Genomic DNA, 19,555 nt, shown 5'->3' with positions numbered 1-19,555 from the left:
AGACGGGTTGGGATGACATACTAAGACATAACATGGCGTGGCAGCAAAAAGAGATGGGAAAGAGTGAAGTAGCTATAAGCTCCTCTACGGGAGTCTGTGCATTCACGCTTAACCAAGGTTTCACTTAATGTAATATCCAAATCAGGCCATTGTGGAGGGAAGGAGGGAGAAGAATTGCACATCTGGAAGCAATTGAACGTGCCATTAAAGTAACTCTTAAAGTGTGATATTACTGAGGGTGGGATTCACCTGATGAGTCTTGTCTGGAATTTTTAATTATTATTTTTTTGTGCAACACAGCTTTTCTCCCTCCTGCTACCCTCTGTGCCACCCAAAATTGGCTCTGGGGGGTTTGCGAGAACCCTCAAAATAGCATGTGGAAGGAGAATTGAGGAGATAATCCCATCTGGGAAACTGAATTGCTTGCATTGACTGAACGACTGCCTTAACATGACACTGAATTTCTTCCCAACTACAGAGACACTGATAAAATCAAATTATATCATTTTGCACTAAACAAATGTACTTCTTTTGTGTAACCATACTGTTTTCTTTTCCTGTTTCGTCAATAGTGTGACCATTGTTGAATAAGGTATTACAACTCTTTGGATTTTGTTTTATTGCTATTTCCAGGGTGCTGGTTGCACTGCACTGGTGGTAGCTGTGGTAGCAAGGAAATTAGAACTTACCAAAGCTGAAAAACATGTGCATAATTTCATGATGGATACCCAGCTAACTAAAAGAGTAAGTCGCAATGTGTGGTTTGGGTTTTTTTGTATGTGTAATGAAAAGCAAATATTTTGCTTTGTTTTTCACCATGATCACAGATAGTTCTAGGGATAGATCTTGAAAGATGCTACTGATTTATTGAATCTTTAAGTTTCATGTCAGCTTTGAGTGTTTTGTCCACTGGTGGTAGATGTGAGGTCTCTCTTAAGGAATAGCAAAACAGAAGCAAATATGTGGAATAGGTCCTGGAACATGAGCTGAAGGCACATGATAAACCAGGCATAGGCAAACTCAGGCCTCCAGATGTTTTGGGACTACAACTCCCATCATCCCTAGCTAACAGGACCAGTGGTCAGGGATGATGGGAACTGTAGTCTCAAAACATCTGGAGGGCTGAGTTTCCCTGTGCCTGTGATAAACCAATCTTAGTAAATTTAAGCGGGTATGGGACTGATCAGTGCCTGGAAGTGAAACTTCCAAGGAAGCCTTATGTTTTCTGCCTTGATTCCATCACGGAACAAAAATGAGATATGATTGTAGTGACAACCTGGCAGCCAGTTTAGTCTGACTAGTTGTCCTTCAACCCAACTGCTCATCTACTTAAAACAAAACAAAACATGACTGGCATTCAATGTCTAACAATTCCTGATGTTGTGGTGGAAATGTACTCTCAGAGTGCTGATCAGATAAAATGATCTTGTGAGAAGCAATGCTTGTCTATTTGGCATTCTAGTTTTATCCTAACCACATGCTTTAAAGACCAACTAAGTCAGTTCTTGGTATGAGCTTTCGTGTGCATGCACACTTCTTCAGATACGGTATCTGAAGAAGTGTGCATGCACACGAAAGCTCATACCAAGAACTGACTTAGTTGGTCTTTAAGGTGCTACTGGAAGGAATTTGTTTTGTTTTGACTATGGCAGACCAACACGGCTACCTATCTGTAACACATGCTTAAAAAAAATTAAAATATATTATATACATCCAGGAAAATCCGTCCATATGGCAAGTCGAGATTTTTGAAAATTTCCTTAAAGATAGCTCAAAAACTTCACCTTTTTTTAAAGATTTAGCAAAAAAGCTTAACAACTTTTGGCAACCCTGCTATATAAAGCCATGATCCAAAATGTCAAGTATGTTTCCTCTTCTTGTCTATGAAAAAGATGTTCCATGACAACACAGGAGAGAAGGGAAATTCCTGCATGGGCAGTGGGGAAGGGAAGGGGGTCAGCATGTTAATCAGACCTACTGCATCATAATATATGAACCAGAATTCCCAAGATGCTAGGTGTGGATAGTCACTAATTCAAGTGCCAAGCAGAGGCACAGAATTTAGACTGTTGTGCTCTTATTACGTTAGCTCTCTACAGCACCTGGTCTCAGAAGGAGACATTCCTGTAAATATTTACGATAGATAACATGTGCTAGGGAAGACTCAAAGGGACATGTAATGCTGTTTCAGTCAGCCTGGTGTTTTCTTTTTTTAAAACAGGTGAAAAATGCAGCTGCCAATGTACTCAGGGAAACATGGTTAATTTATAAAAATACAAAGCTGGTGAAAAAGATAGACCATGCAAAAGTAAGGAAACATCAGCGCAAATTCTTGCAAGCTATTCACCAGTAAGTACCATTTTGGCTTGTCTATTTCCCCCTTATCCAGGATGCTGTGGTAATCTGGCAGGTTCAGTTTCTAGTGTGGATGTTGCTGTTCTGTCGATACAGGCAGCTGTCCCAAATACACCTTCTGCCTGATTTTGTTCATTTTATCTCAAGGGTGTGGGAGGAAAGCATTGTATGTATCTCAGTGTGTCCCTGAATCTCCATTTCATTGATGGGAAACAATAGCATTTGAGATGGATATGAAATGAGGTGCACAATCTAATTCACATACAGATTATACATACGGTTTTTAGAAGGAAAGATATCTGAGACTCTTCATGAAGTTTCCATGGATTTCCAAGGCCAGGGGAAGAGAAGGCAGAAACGTTGTGGAAACAAATGAACAAGTTTTTCACATCCCTGACTCTTCATGTGTGATCCAACCACCCTTCCTTGAATATAGATTTTCTTTGCTAAAGCTTCCTACACATGATATTTTGGAATAAGAATGGATCTAGTACGTATTGCAAAATAGATTTGAATATCAATAACACCCTCTTGTGATTTTTCTGGCAGGTGCTAACAGCTGACAAAAGAATCTTTTACTATATTAAGCATCAGTCAATAGCCCCTTATTTTATTATGTGATATATGTTTAATATAATTTATTTTTACCATTTTTAAAATTATTGCAACCAGTAGGTTCTACTACTGTGCCAGTTTTAGGAAATGGGTAAAGAATGTAATCATTTCCTATTGAAATGATTGGTTCATTTTAAAATCAATGTTATTGCTGCAGCAAATTTACACTTGGTGAAAAGATAATGGTGGGATAGTTGTTATCATTTTGGCACCCCAAGAAATTAGCCACCTTATTTAGGGTATGTGGGGGAATTAGTTCCTGATACGAGCTAATCTTTGGAAACCGCAGGCTCCTTGCAGATATAATGGAAGCATTGCTGATTCCTCATTCATACCTGACTTTGGAGAGTGCTCAGTCACTGTTATGTTAGAGAAGGAAGACCTCGCCACAATTTGGGCTACATAAAACTAGTGGTAGATATTAATTGCTGCAGGTTTCTCTTCTTCACACCCTTCCTCTGCAGCACATAGAGAGTTTTTGGGAGGAGGAAATGGCCAAATGTAAGAGTCTGGAGCTTGGTGAACTAGCAGTAGAAATATAGTGTAATGAAAATGGGAGCAGAGGTCCACTTCTGTGAAAGAGGTCCTAGATCAGAACCTCAGAATCTGAGTTGAAATACACATGATGTATATTGCTTTTAATCATTCTGCAGTGGGGAATCAGTAAAGTTAGATCATCTTGACAGACCCAATACTATAATAACAAGAAAAAGACTTCAGAGCCAGTTCCAAGAAGTTGCAAAATAAATATGGCTTAGCATTATGAACTGCAGCAAGCATCTGGTTTATGTGCTCTCCACTCCAGCACAGATGCAGGGAGTATATTAAAAAATATCTGCTTTCATTCTGTATTAACCCCAAACTGTGGTCAATCTTAACCATGGTTAGTTAAAACAAGCAAACTTTGTGAACTGTGGTTTGAAGTTGGCTTGTTTCAACAAACCATGGTTAAGATTAACAGTTTGTATCATCTGAATTCCAACATGACAAACAGCTAGAAGTAAAAGCTTAGAGAAAGAGAAAGAGGGATAACAGTCCCAAGGTTCACTGTAGCTCATTCAACCATGGTTTAGTATCATGTCCAAACAAGGCTCATTGTGAGCAATTCGTTTTTCTTCCTACTTTCTTCTTTTCCACACCTGATGTTAACACAAGACGTGGAATCTCTGGTTGTTCCCTGCACAGAGGTCTGTGTACAGAGCCCAAGAGTTGTGAATTTCATTTTATAGAGTCTGTAGTCACCCATTACACCAAAAGTGAGGAGGAAATAAGTTTCATAAATTAACCGTGCTTCTCTTCTTTCGCTGTTGATTTGAACGCATTAAATGGCAGTAATGTTATTTCCTTTTCTGCTTCAGAGGAGGGATCTGAAAAGGGCTAACTCATTAAGGGCTAACTCATTAAGGGCTAACTCATTAATGGTTACATACTATGCTTAAGTTATAAAATAAAATGTACACAATGAGTATTAGTTCAGTTTAGCAAAGATGTGAGGTTAAATGCTGCTGTCTATAGAAAAGCTGTTTCTACAAAAAAAAGGGGGGGCGTGTGGGTGGGTTCCTGAGATAGTGAATTACAAAATGAGCTGAAACCAGGTATTACAATATTGTGATTTAGTGGGATTCTTACTTCTGAGTGTACATGTTCAGGATTGGACTGCAACCTCTGCAACAGGGATAGGGAGCCTATGTACTACAATTCCCATACCCTTTGACCATTGGCCATGCTCGCTGTGGCTGATGAGAATTAGATTCCAAAAGCTCCTAGAACGCCACAGGTTTCCCACCCTGCCCTACTGTGATCTGGCATCACATCAGTCTTCATGGAATAGTCCTTTTTTCACATCAATATGGCTTCTAATAAGCATGGGGCAGGGTAGCTATTATCTACCAGGTGCTTGTCTTCATTTTAATTTAATATGTGATTTAGCTTTGTCTTCTGACCTTACTTTCTATGTGTCCCTTGCTAGAAGTATTCAGACTTTCAAAAATATGTGTGGATTTGCCAGTTGATGTGCTAGAGCTTTGTTCTCAAAGGAAGTGATGCAACTTTATCCCTTTAGTTTCAAAAAGAACTGCAAATATTTGTTCATCACCTACTATTGAGTAAGAAACTAAATGAAGTAATTCCCATAGTGGCTACCTTTCCTTGTTATGCAGAGTCAGGTTTCTGTTTTACCTCTGAATTTTCATTTGTCCTGCGTCATTTGACCTCCCAAGTCAAACAAAGGGGGTTAAATTGTATTCTAGCAAAACAGGGGAATGGAACCAGTCATATCCTGTTGGATGCTAACATTCAGAATGATAAGTTTGATTTTCTATTTCTAGCTGAACTGTGTAGTTCTCCTTTTTGATTCATGGTGATAGTCTTCATTCACATATTCATATGTTTTCCTTTAACTCCCCTTAATGACCCCCTTTAAAGGTTAATTCTAGCCTACTCAACACTTGATGTTGGGAGGGAAGATGGAAATAAAATGTACCAATACTAGGTCTCTTAACTTTTGAGAATCCTGGTAATATTTCAGCTATCAATTCTTCCCATGTATGGATGGCATGTGGGAAGGGGGCTGAGGTATTTAGGTGCCACTAATATCCCTCCGGCCAGAATAACATGTGACGTTAAATGTTTAACATAAACAAGCAGCATTCTAGTGCACAGTGCTCAAAGGTCCATCTGTCATTTCTCTCCTACTCTTGGCCACGCTCTGCCAGGAGAAACAAGCCACAAACCTTGACTCAACACACGTGTCTGAATTCAGAACATGTGTCAAGTCAAGGTTTGTGGCTCTAAACAAACCACAAGTAGTAGCCAAAGTTTGTTATTGGCTTACTGCTCATGGTTTGTTTGGGAGAAACAAACCACAAGCCTAGGTTTGGATAATATGACTAGCCAAGGCTCGACTTTTTATTCCCCCAAATATAGCACACCCAAGAGCAGGGGAGGAGTTAAGCAGGGACTTCCACCAGCATGCTGCTTGTTCGCATTAAGCCATAGTTAAAAATTAAGCATGGTTTAATGTGATGCGTGAACGCAGCTAATGTCTTCTTGTACCACAACGTATGAAACGTCACTGCTTACTTTCAGAACATGGTGAAATGTGGTATAGAAACTGAGAGTATAATGCTGTCCTGCATTTGAGTTGTTAATTGCTGACCCAGAGAGTGCTATGGAGAAAATGTATGAACTACAAGCTCCATAACAGAGCACATTGCGCTCACATGAAGACCATCCCTTGTGTTAATTTGTTTTAGTCAATTTTACAGTTTCTTTTCTTTTGTTTTGTCTTTTTATTTCAACAATGAAAATAGAGCTCGGAAGTAAGTTGTGTGAGCTGTTCCTTTCAAATTTGCAGAATTTACCACTGTCTGCATGCAACAAATGGATACTTTATTTGTGAATTTCAATAGTCTGGTTGCTACTGTGGAACTGCAATCCAAAGTCATGAATTTCTTCTGTGATAAGTGAAGTTCGGAAGGAAGGAATCAGAGTATCAATATTTCTTAATTTTCAGAGAAAGATCTGGCTAGTATCATTTTTAATCTGACTGTCGCAGCTAAGAAATGTTCAGTTTATAAAAAGGTTTGCTCCACCTAAGTCACAACCAAGGCTGATAAACACATCTTGAAGATGCAAATCTCTCTTTATCAACATACATTTGCAAGAGAGGTAAATAATCAGCATAAAAATTATACCATTTATTTATCATATTTCTCCAAATGTTCATATAGGGAGGGAAAGGAGGATAGAAAGCTCAACCTAAAATGTCGCTAATTGGCTTTCCCTCTTCCAAAGATAACTGATGACCTAAAGTATACTTTCAAAAGTCTATACAGACAAATCTACACATCTGATGTATACAGACCAACAATCTTGTTTGATTTCTTTCAGCGTTGTCCCTTATAGACCCTGTTTGCACATAACAGTAAGCCAAGCCATGGCTAAGCATGAATGAGTGAACGTGTGTGTCCTTAGAGGAAAAATCACTGTCACTTCACCCCTCCCCACTCTTGCTGCTGCCATGCTAGCAAACATTATGCCATTGATTGGCTTAGCAGTACATCTAAAGCTAGGCTCAAGGTTTGCTTCCAAGACAAACTAGAAATACAGGGGCAAACTTTGGTAATATGGTGCCCTGAGCAAGGACAAGATTTGGCACCACCCAAAACAAAAAAATATTTATTAATTTCACAATAATTCCTTTTGGTACAGTTCCTTTTTTAAATCAATCTTCTCAGTAGGTACCTGTATAAATATAGGAATTATTATTATTATTATTATTCATCCCCAAGGCTTGGCGACTTGTGCAGGGGAACCGCCCGCACTGTCCTAAATCCGACACTGACAAATGATAAGCCAAATCTAAACCTTGGCTACAAATCATAGTTTGTGTGATTGAGCAAAACCATGAGCTCAGAATCGGGCATAATGCTAAGCCAAACCATGGCTTAGCTCTGGGTAGTGGAACAGCAACAGGACAGCTCATTTACACTTAGCCATGGTTTGACTAAAAGAAATGGGTCACAGTATCACTTAATAATTTTATGTGTTTCTGGTCATACATTATTCCTCCTCTTGAAAATGTGAGCTTGAGTGCCCCTCATACCTCCCACAACAATGCTGAATTTGTGTGACTGCAGCTGTAAGCCCATTCATTCTCATTCACCCCATCAAATTGAATGCACGGTGCTGAAGGGGTGGGCTTTAAGAGGGAATCCTGAAACAACTGGATTCTGGGATTGTGAAGAAACCAGCTTTAGCTTCTTTTAAAATAAAGGTAAAGGGACCCCTGACCATTAGGTCCAGTCGTGACTGACTCTGGGGTTGCAGCACTCATCTCGCTTTATTGGCTGAGGGAGCCGGCGTACAGCTTCCAGGTCATGTGGCCAGCATGACTAAGCTGCTTCTGGCGAACCAGAGCAGAGCACGGAAACGCCGTTTACCTTCCTGCCAAAACAGTACCTATTCATCTACTTGCACTTTGACGTGCTTTCGAACTGCTAGGTTGGCAGGAGCAGGGACCGAGCAATGGGAGCTCACCCTGTCGCGGGGATTCGAACCGCCGACCTTCTGATTGGCAAGTCCTAGGCTCTGTGATTTAACCCACAGTGCCACCTGCGTCTCACAGTTTATTTTATCTTTTAAAATAAACTGTGAGAATAAATTCACGAGTTATCAGTTGCGAATAAGACAATGCAATGGCGCTGATACAACACAAAAAATTAAATAAATAAATAAACGGATTCCAATTATTAATGAGGTTTAGGACAATGACCTGGAAAGAGGAAGCACATGAGATTAATGCCTAAGTTCAGGGTAGCTTCATTTCTTGAATGAGATCATGGGCGTGTTCTGAACTGAATAACGTTCTCACACACTTACTTGACCACACAACATCCTGCTGGCTTGGACACACAAAGTCCTTCATTGCCTTTGTAACTTGATGATGATAGACTGCCTATATAAAGGAGACAAGCCTACATCCTGGTGGGGCAGTATCCATGTCCAAAATACACAGAGAGCAACCCCAGTCTGCAACGCCTCTACATTTAGTTCAGCAAAACAGATTTAACTGTACAAAAGAAAAAGCATGAAGAGCTGCCTCCTCCCTTGAAATGAATGGGAAAGCTATTATGGAGCTCTTGGTGTGGGTGTGTGCTTTGGTATAAATAGAGAATTTTGCACTGGACTGTTTTATTCCTTGAAGCACATAAGCCTTAAGAAAAGAAGAAGAGGAAGGAAGCCACTTACACCAATATAGCCAATTCACAATTTGCATCAAGACTTTACAGTGGTGCCCCGCAAGACGAACACCTCGCAAGACGGAAAACCCGCTAGACGAAAGGGTTTTCCGTTTTGGAGGCGCTTCGCTAAACAAATTTCCCTATGGGGTTGCTTCGCAAGTCGAAAAAATCTTGCGAGTTCCCGCGGGTTTTTTTCGCTCCCCCCCCCTTTCCTAAGCCGCTAAGCCACTTATCAGCTGCTCCGCTGATAAGCCGCTTAACAGCTGATCGCTAAAAGCCGCTAGACCGCTAATAGCGCTAAGCCGCTAAGCCGTCAATGGGCTTGCTTCGCAAGACGAAAAAACCGCTAGACGAAGAGAATCGCGGAACGGATTCTTTTCGTCTTGCGAGGCACCACTGTACATGGATAGTACTACAGATTTAAAACTTTTCTGTTCTCATATATTTGGAGAGGGGGGGGAAGATTAATAGTCTTTGTCAAACTCACTGGCCATATACCCTTAAACCAACACACATTTTCATACTACAGTTCAGAATAATACATCTTGTTTTTCTCTTTCTTACCCTGCTCAGCTGATTAACATGAATGGAATTACTTGGGCACCAAGGGGAAAACTATACCCATGAGGCTCTTTTATACAGATACAATACTTCATAGTGTTCTGGTTTAATCACAGACATAAACTGGCCAACCAAACCTACTAGGAAAATTGCTATGCACATATGTACAAAAGTATTCCAAGTCAGAGACATTGAGGACTGTGAAAGTAATAAATTAACAAGGAAAACTGTTATGCACATTGAAAACAATTAAAAGTATTCCAGGTCAGCGACACTGAGGACTGTGAAACTTACATATTAACAATGATGCTCTGTATTTAGCTGCTGGTCAGATAAAAGCTTTTAAAAATTAACAAGGAACTCACTTATCACTGTATTTTCATCAGGTTCAAACACCTCCTAACCAAATCCATTTCAGACTGAAGAGGGCTTATACCTGTATCTAATCATGTAGGCATATGGAAGAGGCCGAATGATTACTCAGGCAATAATAAGGAGATTGAAATGTCGTTCATTACTTCCTATGCCTACTTGCCAGGATACTGGAGCTTTAAGGAATGTTTTGGCTTTCTTTCATACACTATGAATAAATCCTTACCTCCCACTTTGAATTCAGCGTTAACCATGGCAATTAGTAGTCTCGGGGACATCACATTTTCTTGCTCTCTTCTTTCTTTTTTGCGGTGTTAAGGAAGCATGCTTTTTTTTCATTGTACCAGACACATAACCAGTTATGACTGTACACAAAGTATTCAAGACATTGTCCATGCAGTTATCTGTTTAGATGCATGCTGTATTCAAGTTTGAGGAGCTGGCAAAAAAATCTGTTATCTGACTTGGATTTTCAATCTTTTAGATTAAGAAGTGTTAAAATGGAACAGAGGAAATTGAACGATCAGGCAAACACTTTGGTGGACTTGGCAAAGGTCAGTGTAACAACACCAGCTTTTGCTTTTGTATACTGTACTGGCATTTTGCTTTTTGTATACTGACATTCATTATTTTGCTAAGGTTTAAGGTAAAAAGCCAACTCAAGCTCTATAAGCCTATTCCAGTGAACTCCCTTCTGTTATCATAGGAGACAAGTCAACATTCACAAATGATTTAGCTTCTTTGAGGAAAGCAAAAGCTCAGTCTAGCTGTGGGAAACTACTCACACGACCTAGGACAGGAGATGCTCTTTGAGCAGGTGACAAGGAACAGAAGAGAGTGTACAAATAAATGGGACTAGATTTTATAAGTGACTTTTGAATGCTGCCTTCCTTGTTCCCATCCAAATTGCCAAAATGGAGTGGAGTCTCAGGGCCACTTTACACATTAAAGTTGTATGGTTTGCAACTAAAATGCTCTGCCTATGCACTGGAAAGGCTATGCACATTTTCAGCCACATATCTCCTGATTTAAGCGTCTCAGGGACCTGGGATACACCTCAGCTTGACACTGAATTTACACACAGTTCGCGAAGCACATTTGCCACTACATAATGTGTGCAGTGCTCCTTAGAAATATGAAACTCTCTTTACTGTAAATGTTGAGGGGAATTGAAAGCATAACTGGTCTAACAGAACCCATTTGTGGATAGAGAAGCTTTTCAGCTTCTGCTACAAAGAGTATTTGTTGAACTGAGTCACATTTCTGCATCTCCGGATTTCTGAAGGGTTTTCCAACCCACCTCATTGTTTGCTTGAAATCTCAAAAGTGCGCCACTAAGGAATCACAAGCTCCAGCTGAATTGCACCTGTGCAGTAAAGCTTGGAATAAAAACACTTTCTGAAGCTGTTTTGTGCTAGTTGTTTATGAAGCTGCTGGTTTATGAAATCACAGTTTGTGTTGCTATTTTCCTGTTTCTAAGCAATGAGTGTTTGAAATGCTGCGGAACAACCTTGCTTGCTCGAACGCGTCTCCCTTTCCCTTTTTCTTTCAGACTCAAAACATCATGTATGATATGATTTCTGACTTAAACGAAAGAAGCGAAGACTTTGAGAAGAGGATTGTTACTTTGGAAACAAAATTGGAAACATTAATTGGTAGCATTCAAGCCCTCCCTGGACTGATTAGCCAAACAATCAGCCAACAACAAAGGGATTTCCTTGAAGCTCAGATACAGAACTATGATAAGCATGTGACCTACAGTGCAGAACGATCGAGGTCCTTGTCTCGGAGAAGGAGGTCGTCCTCCACAGCACCACCCACTTCATCAGAGAGTAGCTAGAAGAGAATAATATAACCACAAAATAAAGACTTTTTGCCATCATATGGTCAATATTTTAGCTTTTATTGTAAAGCCTTATGGTTCTAATCAGTGTTATCTGGGTTCTGATGTCAGAATTCTGGAAACCTGAACACAAAGTTTTAGGCCAAAATGAGTGAAAACTCTCTCTCTCTTTTTTCCTTTCAGATGCACAGTGAATGCACCTATTATTGCTATATAGATTGTTCCTCCTGTAATTTCACTAACTTTTTATTCATGCACTTCCAACAAACTTTACTACTACAATATACAATATAATAAAAGGGTTAATTTCTGCACATAGTTGCTTGATCACTTTGGTGTTAACATTCCTAACTCTTCATACTTTTTTTATCCCAATGCTGAAAATGCTTCAGTTCTTAGAAAACTGAGCTCATTTTGTGCTGTCGTTCCAATAAGATCTAATTTCACATGCTATCTATGCAGCAAAAAATGGAGAAAGTGTATGACATGTTAATTTAACAGAGTGTGTTGAAGTTTAATTTTCCTTGACTGTAATCCTGTGCTAGTTTACATGCCGGTTAATCTAATTAACCAAGCAGGGTCACATGTCCGTGATTGGTGCAGGATTCCAGACTGTTTGCACACACCCTAGAACACTTGTACCAAATCTGCATGTCCATTTTTCATTATGCCAGCTCAGGAACTGGCCAAGTCACTTGTTAAAGTAGTGGCTTTGAAGCGTGTCGGTGAGAACAGCTGTCCAATGCCCACCCACCCCATTCCAAAATCCCATAGGATTGCATGCTATATTCTCTTCTAGATTATATATGACAAATAGCTGTTTACTAAAAACTGGGGAAAGGGCTGTTAATATACTACTCCAAACCATTTAAGAAGTCTTCAGATGTGTTTAAATGAAAGCGGGTGGGGTTAGCGCATATATATATATATATATATATATATATATATATATATGCAGGTTTTGGTGTCCTCGGGTGTCTTCCCGTGTAAAAGTTGGGGTGTCTAGGCGACGTTTCGACGAGGTCTCACTCGTCATCTTCAGGCTGGTGCTTTCGGCTTCTTGTTACTGGAACAGAGCAGGATCTCAGTGTTTGAGTTCCTATAAATACTGTAGAGGGGGTGTGGTGTATAGCCTCCAATGTTCTGGGCAGAGAGGAAGTTCCCAGGCTAGTGTGCCTTTTCTTCTTTTGTTCCTTAATTACTTGAGAGATATCTTGAGTGATTTCTTGAGTGATATCCTGAGTACCACTTAGGTGGGTCATTAGGTGTGGATTAGTTGTTAAAGTCTTTGTGTCTTGACCTCTTGAACTTTGTGAAGAGTTTTCCTGAGAAGATGGCTGTACTGTACTTAGTTGTGCTCTGGCTTGGCTTCGTGTATAGGGGCGAGCTGTGGTTTTGTGGCTTGTGTCAGCCAGATCTGTGTAGGGATTGCAGGGGGGTGCAGCATCCGGAGCACCCAGACCCTCCCCACAGATGAATTACAGACACCATCCAGTAGCCAATCCATGGTGGCACCTCCGGATGCTGCACCCCCCTGCAATCCCTACACAGATCTGGCTGACACAAGCCACAAAACCACAGCTCGCCCCTATACACGAAGCCAAGCCAGAGCACAACTAAGTACAGTACAGCCATCTTCTCAGGAAAACTCTTCACAAAGTTCAAGAGGTCAAGACACAAAGACTTTAACAACTAATCCACACCTAATGACCCACCTAAGTGGTACTCAGGATATCACTCAAGAAATCACTCAAGATATCTCTCAAGTAATTAAGGAACAAAAGAAGAAAAGGCACACTAGCCTGGGAACTTCCTCTCTGCCCAGAACATTGGAGGCTATACACCACACCCCCTCTACAGTATTTATAGGAACTCAAACACTGAGATCCTGCTCTGTTCCAGTAACAAGAAGCCGAAAGCACCAGCCTGAAGATGACGAGTGAGACCTCGTCGAAACGTCGCCTAGACACCCCAACTTTTACACGGGAAGACACCCGAGGACACCAAAACCTGCATTCCTGTACCCGTGAAAATCTACGAAAGCATATATATATATATATATATATTCATGTAAGAGAAAGTCTCCATTGACCAAAATGTATTGGCATCTCAAAATATTGTGTGTCTCTTGTGTGTCAGTGGGATCCTCTGTAAATCCTCCCATTTAGCAAAAGTTATCCAAATCTGTTCACAGTGTTCCATTCAGGCAAACAGGGTGATGAATTTGAACACCTCTATTTCTTAGAAATGCCTGCTGTCTTTAGTCATGTAATGATTTAATGAAAGACAAATCCCTGCCTCCCAAGCAAGTGTTTCTAGTTTTGTCTGGCCCCAGTAATGACCATATTTGGGACTAGCCTGCAGCATTACAAGCGAGTCCTAAAAATGGATGCACCTGAACGTGCATAGACAATAGCATGTCTCTCTTAGGACATTTTTCTTCATAAAAAGGAATGCAAATAATGAAATACTGGATTGACCTGGAGCAAATTACCATGTGTCCAACTGTGCAGCTCTAGAAAGACCCAAATGCAGTAAAACAATTTATTGCATTTGGCCATTTTCCTCATCTGAGTATTTGGCCAAGTACACACATACAAACAGCTTATCAAACGCAGAACATAAAATGCAGCAAGGGGGGAAAACACAATTAATAAAAAAATAATCATTTATAAAAGTACTTTCTGGCTGTGGTGCGTGCATTTCCAGATGAGAAACTGAATGCCCTTTTCAGTCATTTTTGGGTATTTTATTAAACTGAATTTTCATTACCTCTTTTTGGAGGTCTCTTCTATATAGCTAAGGCCTTTTCATTGCATAGAGAAACCCTATGTTAAGGTGACAAACATTTCATTGCTGCTTGAAACTACACAGATAACAAGCACAGGTTATCTTACTGCATGTCTTGTAAAGGATGCTAGCCATTTCCTCTTCCCCAAGGTGAGGCCTTATTTACATTAGGGGAGGGAGAGGTGATAGCATGCAGAGGTGGGCAGGATATTAGTGGACAGAATTGAAATGAGGGCCATGCTTCAGGTGAGCTATGCCCACATCAATTCTGGTAACTAACCTGGGCAAAAGTAGTCAACGTCACTGGGTACTGCTGCATGGAACACTCACTCCAGCCCTAGTCAAAGCATCATGCAATCATCTTTTGAGGTCTGCTTGATAAAATATTCCAAGTCTCATTTTCATCTGTAAATTCATGCCGCGTAAGCCCAGAGTGGATCACAAAGTGAAGTATAAATCTACATCAATGAGTGAAGTAAATATTTCTAGCACTATTGCATTGCAGTTAGTGGGTTACCATTTACATGTGCATGCATTGTGAGTTTGGGGTCAGAAACAAATCAGACCATTGCTGAAACCCAATGGAATGGGACTCAATTGGAATGTAGAAATGGAGGGGTACAACCTGCTCAAAACAAATAGATCAAACAGTACAGGAGGAAGAGTAGCATCATATGTAAAGGATATGTACACTTGTGAAGAGATCCAAAACTTGGAGCATGGAAGGTAGATTCAGAGCACATTGGTAAAAATTGTAGGAGAGCAAAACAGCAGTAACCTTACTGGGAGTGCCTGCTATAGACCTCCAAGCCAAACTAAAGGCTTGGTTGATGATTTCCTAGAGCAGATTACCAAGCATTCAATAAGGAGAGATGTAGTAGCCATGGGAGACTTCATCTATTCTGATATCTGTTGGAACTCAAACTCTGCAAAGAATGTAAAGTCCAACAGATTCCTCAATTGCCTCGCTGACAATTTCGTTTCACAAAAGGTGGAAGAAGCAACAGGAGGGTAGGACTCAAACCAATGGATTGAAATTACAAGAAAGAAGATTCCAACTAGACGTCAGGAAGAACTTTCTGACAGTAAGAGCTGTTTGACAGTGGAACAGACTCCCTCAGAAGGTTGTGGACTCCTTCACTTTTAATGCAGAAGTTGAATGGTCATCTGTCATGGATGCTTTAGCTGAGATTCCTGTATTGCAGGGGGTTGGATTAGATGACCCTTGAGATCCCTTCCAACTCTACAGTTCTATGATTCTATGTTTCTATGACCAGATTCAGCCTGATTCTCCCTTTCCCAAGCAGTTGATGGGCAGGTTTTCAATTGTTAAACAGGATTCAGTAAATGAATCTCCAGCAGGTGAGTAAGAAAGGAGTGCCATGGCCTGAGTGCGCACTAATGCATGCCCAGCCAGAGTTAAACACAAATGTTTACTCCTGAACATCTATGGGTCATAACAGGATCCAGGTGACAACCTCCATGCAAATGTTGGGTGCTGCTCAAACAGAAGCTGGTTGCAGGGCGCATTCTAGATTTGATCCAGTGCTCCAAATTACGGTGAGGCTATCTAACCTAAAGCTTCCAGATTGGATCTGTCCCTTTTATCATCCATCATAATTAAAGCACCAAATAGATAGATATCTGTTAATATTTTTATAATGTGCTGTAATAAGGGCTTGCCCATACTGCTTGTCCTGGGCCTTGAAAGCATGGGTCCAAGTGGTTTTTCATTTGTTCCACCACTTTCCCCAGGAAAACCCGCTGTTTACCACTGCATTGGAACAAACGACAATCCACAGAAAAAAAAAGGAAAAAAAAAGACATTTGTTGTGATTCAGTGGTAAACAGCAGGGGAAGTGGCAGGAATAGCAGAAATGTGGCCAAACCCAAAGTCAGCCCTTACTCTTCCTTGTAATGAGAACCTAAACTGAATTACGTTTGCTGATGGAAATATGCCCGTCTTGATTTCTGGACTAACCTTTCTTCCTTTTACTCCAACAGGATCTGGAAACATGTAAGTATATTACACTTTTACTTTTACTGCTTGTATAGCATGGTTTAAACTGGATGATGACAGGTAACCTTTTGTCCCAACAATTAATTGGGTGACTTTTCTCTTTCCACTCACTACTTGAAAAACTTTCCTCTTTCTCCAGAAATAAGCTCTTGGCTGCATCAATTTCCTATGATTGCTGGTGCTTCTTTGACATCAGAAATCTCAGGTGTTTCTGCACTTCAGATACCTGACCTACATTAAGTTGCTCATTGGAGTGGGTGCTGCAAAATGTCATAATGCAAAATGTCATAATAGCTTAGGTGGTTTAAAGGGGAGTTCTGCAAATTCCTGGAAGGGGTGTGTGTCTGCCAATGGCTAGTAGTCATGACAGGAAGTGATGACTGTCCATTGTGGAAAAAGTAACCCATCTATTGTCTATATGAAAGTAAATGAATTCATGTCACCAAATGCAGATGATGTGTTAATTCTGAATGACAGGTGCATGCAATCAAGGCACTATGAAACCCAGTAATTCTGTGATTACACCATGTAAGCATGTGGATTACTATCTAGCTCAGAATTAGTATCCTGAGAAATGCAGAATTCTGATTTCCAAAAAAGCAAAGTTCTATCCCTTAATGGTAAACAAATAGGCTTCAAATGTCTTGCAAAGCTTGATGAAATGTTGCAAGCTACAGAGGTGGTACAATTAAATAAATGTGCTTAGTTGGCATAATTCCTTAAAGTCTCAGAATTCAGCTTTTCGTGGTACAGAATCTGCATTGTTGTGTTGGAGAATTGTCGCTATTCGTCCCCCACCCTAGCTTTCAGATTTTAAATGCCAGCACATTTGCATTGGTTGGATTTAAAACAACCTCTTTGAATAGCTAGGCTTAAGGTTGAGCTTCTGGAAATGGCAAAGGTTCATGAATGACCGGCACCTGATAGCCACACTTAGTACTTCTGCACAGGATGTCTAAGGTGAAGCCAGGGAATACTGAAACATCCAGAATGGGCTGCCATGTTCTCTTGGCACCTTAACATTTAAGGGCCTGTCAGCAGCATGCTTTTCAGTCATTCTTCATTGGCGCAGTTAAAGGACAGAGTTTTATAAAGCATTCAAGAATCATTTAAGCGGCCATATGTCATGCTCTGCTAGATCAATCTGTAGCATATGTAGCATTTTCCTCTTTCTCCCCAAATTCATTTGACTATTTTCCTAACCACTGTCATAATAATAATAATAATAATAATAATTTATTATTTATACCCCGCCCATCTGGCTGAGTTTCCCCAGCCACTCTGGGCGGCTCCCAATCAGTATTAAAAACAATACAGCATTACATATTAAAAACATCCCTGAACAGGGCTGCCTTAAGATGTCTTCTGAACGCCAGGTAATTCTTTATCTCTTTGACATCTGATGGGAGGGCGTTCCACAGGGCGGGTGCCACTACCGAGAAGGCCCTCTGTCTGGTTCCCTGTAGCCTCACTTCTCGCAATGAGGGAACCGCCAGAAGGCCCTCGGCGCTGGATCTCAGTGTCCGGGCTGAACGATGGGGGTGGAGACGCTCCTTCAGGTATACAGGACCGAGGCCGTTTAGGGCTTTAAAGGTCAGCACCAACACTTTGAATCGTGCTCGGAAACGTACTGGGAGCCAATGCAGATCTCTCAGAACCGGTGTTATGTGGTCCCGGCGGCCACTCCCAGTCACCAGTCTAGCTGCCGCATTCTGGATTAATTGCAGTTTCCGGGTCACCTTCAAAGGTAGCCCCACGTAGAGCGCATTGCAGTAGTCCAAGCGTGAGATAACTAGAGCATGCACCACTCTGGCGAGACAGTCCGCGGGGAGGTAGGTTCTTAGCCTGCGTACCAGGTGGAGCTGGTAGACAGCTGCCCTGGACACAGAGTTAATCTGCGCCTCCATGGACAGCTGTGAGTCCAAAATGACTCCCAGGCTGCGCACCTGGTCCTTCAGGGGCACCGTTACCCCATTCAGGACCAGGGAATCCTCCACACCTGCCCGCCTCCTGTCCCCCAAAAACAGTACTTCTGTCTTGTCAGGATTCAACCTCAATCTGTTAGCCGCCATCCAACCTCCAACCGCCTCCAGGCACTCACACAGGACCTTCACTGCCTTCACTGGTTCTGATTTAAAGGAGAGGTAGAGCTGGGTGTCATCTGCATACTGATGAACACCCAGTCCAAACCCCCTGATGATCTCTCCCAGCGGCTTCATATAGATATTAAAAAGCATGGGGGAGAGGACAGAACCCTGAGGCACCCCACAAGTGAGAGCCCAGGGGTCTGAACACTCACCCCCCACCACCACCCTCTGGACACGGCCCAGGAGGAAGGAGCGGAACCACTGTATAACAGTGCCCCCAGCTCCCAGCCCCTCTAGACGGTCCAGAAGGATGTTATGGTCGATGGTGTCAAAGGCCGCTGAGAGATCCAGCAGAACTAGGAAACAGCTCTCACCTTTGTCCCTAGCCCGCCGGAGATCATCAACCAGCGCGACCAAGGCAGTTTCAGTCCCATGGTGAGGCCTGAATCCCGATTGGAAGGGATCCAAATGGTCCGTTTCCTCCAGGCATGCTTGGAGTTGTTCAGCAACCACCCGCTCAATCACCTTGCCCAAGAATGGCAGATTTGAGACTGGGCGATAGTTGGCCAAATTGGCCGGGTCTAAAGATGTTTTTTTAAGAAGCGGTTTAATGACCGCCTCTTTCAGCGGGTCTGGGAAGGCTCCCTCACAGAGGGAAGCATTCACCACCCCGCAGATCCCATCGCCCAGCCCTTCCCGGCTCGCTTTTATCAGCCAGGATGGGCAAGGATCAAAGAGACAGGTGGTCGGTTTCACTCGTCCAAGCAGCCTGTCCACATCCTCGGAGGTAACAGATTGGAATTGATCCCATGTAACAGGACCAGACAGAACTCTAGCACTCTCCCGCCCTGGCCCTGCTCCCACGGTTGAGTCTACCTCCTTCTGAATCTGAGCGATTTTATCTGCAAAAAACTTTGCAAAAGCATTGCAGGAGATCTTGGGGTCCCTACCAGGCCCCGGTGGTACAGGTGGTTCTGATAGATTGCGAACCACCTGAAAAAGTCTCCTGCTGCTGTTTTCTGCAGATGCAATGGAGGCGGTGAAGAAGGCCCTCTTCGCCGTCGCCATTGCCACTTGGTAGGCTCGACGTTGAGCTCTAACCCGTGTCCGGTCTGATTCAGAATGAGTTTTCCGCCACCGGCGCTCTAGCCGTCTCAACGATTGTTTC

At 41.8% G+C, this 19,555-nt stretch overlaps 1 protein-coding gene across 2 annotated transcripts in view; it reads left to right on the top strand.

Moving 5' to 3' along the window:
• KCNN2 (potassium calcium-activated channel subfamily N member 2) overlaps positions 1-11,804 on the top strand; it is a 91,389-nt gene extending 79,585 nt beyond the window's left edge. For both annotated transcript variants that reach the window (XM_081880420.1, XM_081880419.1), the window contains 4 exons: positions 634-744; positions 2,222-2,349; positions 10,132-10,201; positions 11,200-11,804. In XM_081880420.1, coding sequence (XP_081736546.1) covers positions 634-744; positions 2,222-2,349; positions 10,132-10,201; positions 11,200-11,487 — 597 coding nt within the window. In that variant the 3' untranslated portion in view covers positions 11,488-11,804. The remainder of the gene's footprint in view (positions 1-633; positions 745-2,221; positions 2,350-10,131; positions 10,202-11,199) is intronic.
• Positions 11,805-19,555: the final 7,751 nt, after the last annotated feature.

This window comes from Podarcis erhardii (assembly GCF_964252035.2).
Source record: "Podarcis erhardii genome assembly, chromosome: 11".
In the NCBI taxonomy this organism is placed as follows: Eukaryota; Metazoa; Chordata; class Lepidosauria; order Squamata; family Lacertidae; genus Podarcis; species Podarcis erhardii.
Note: the sequence above shows the minus strand (reverse complement) of the source record. Positions and strands in the feature narration are given on the sequence as shown.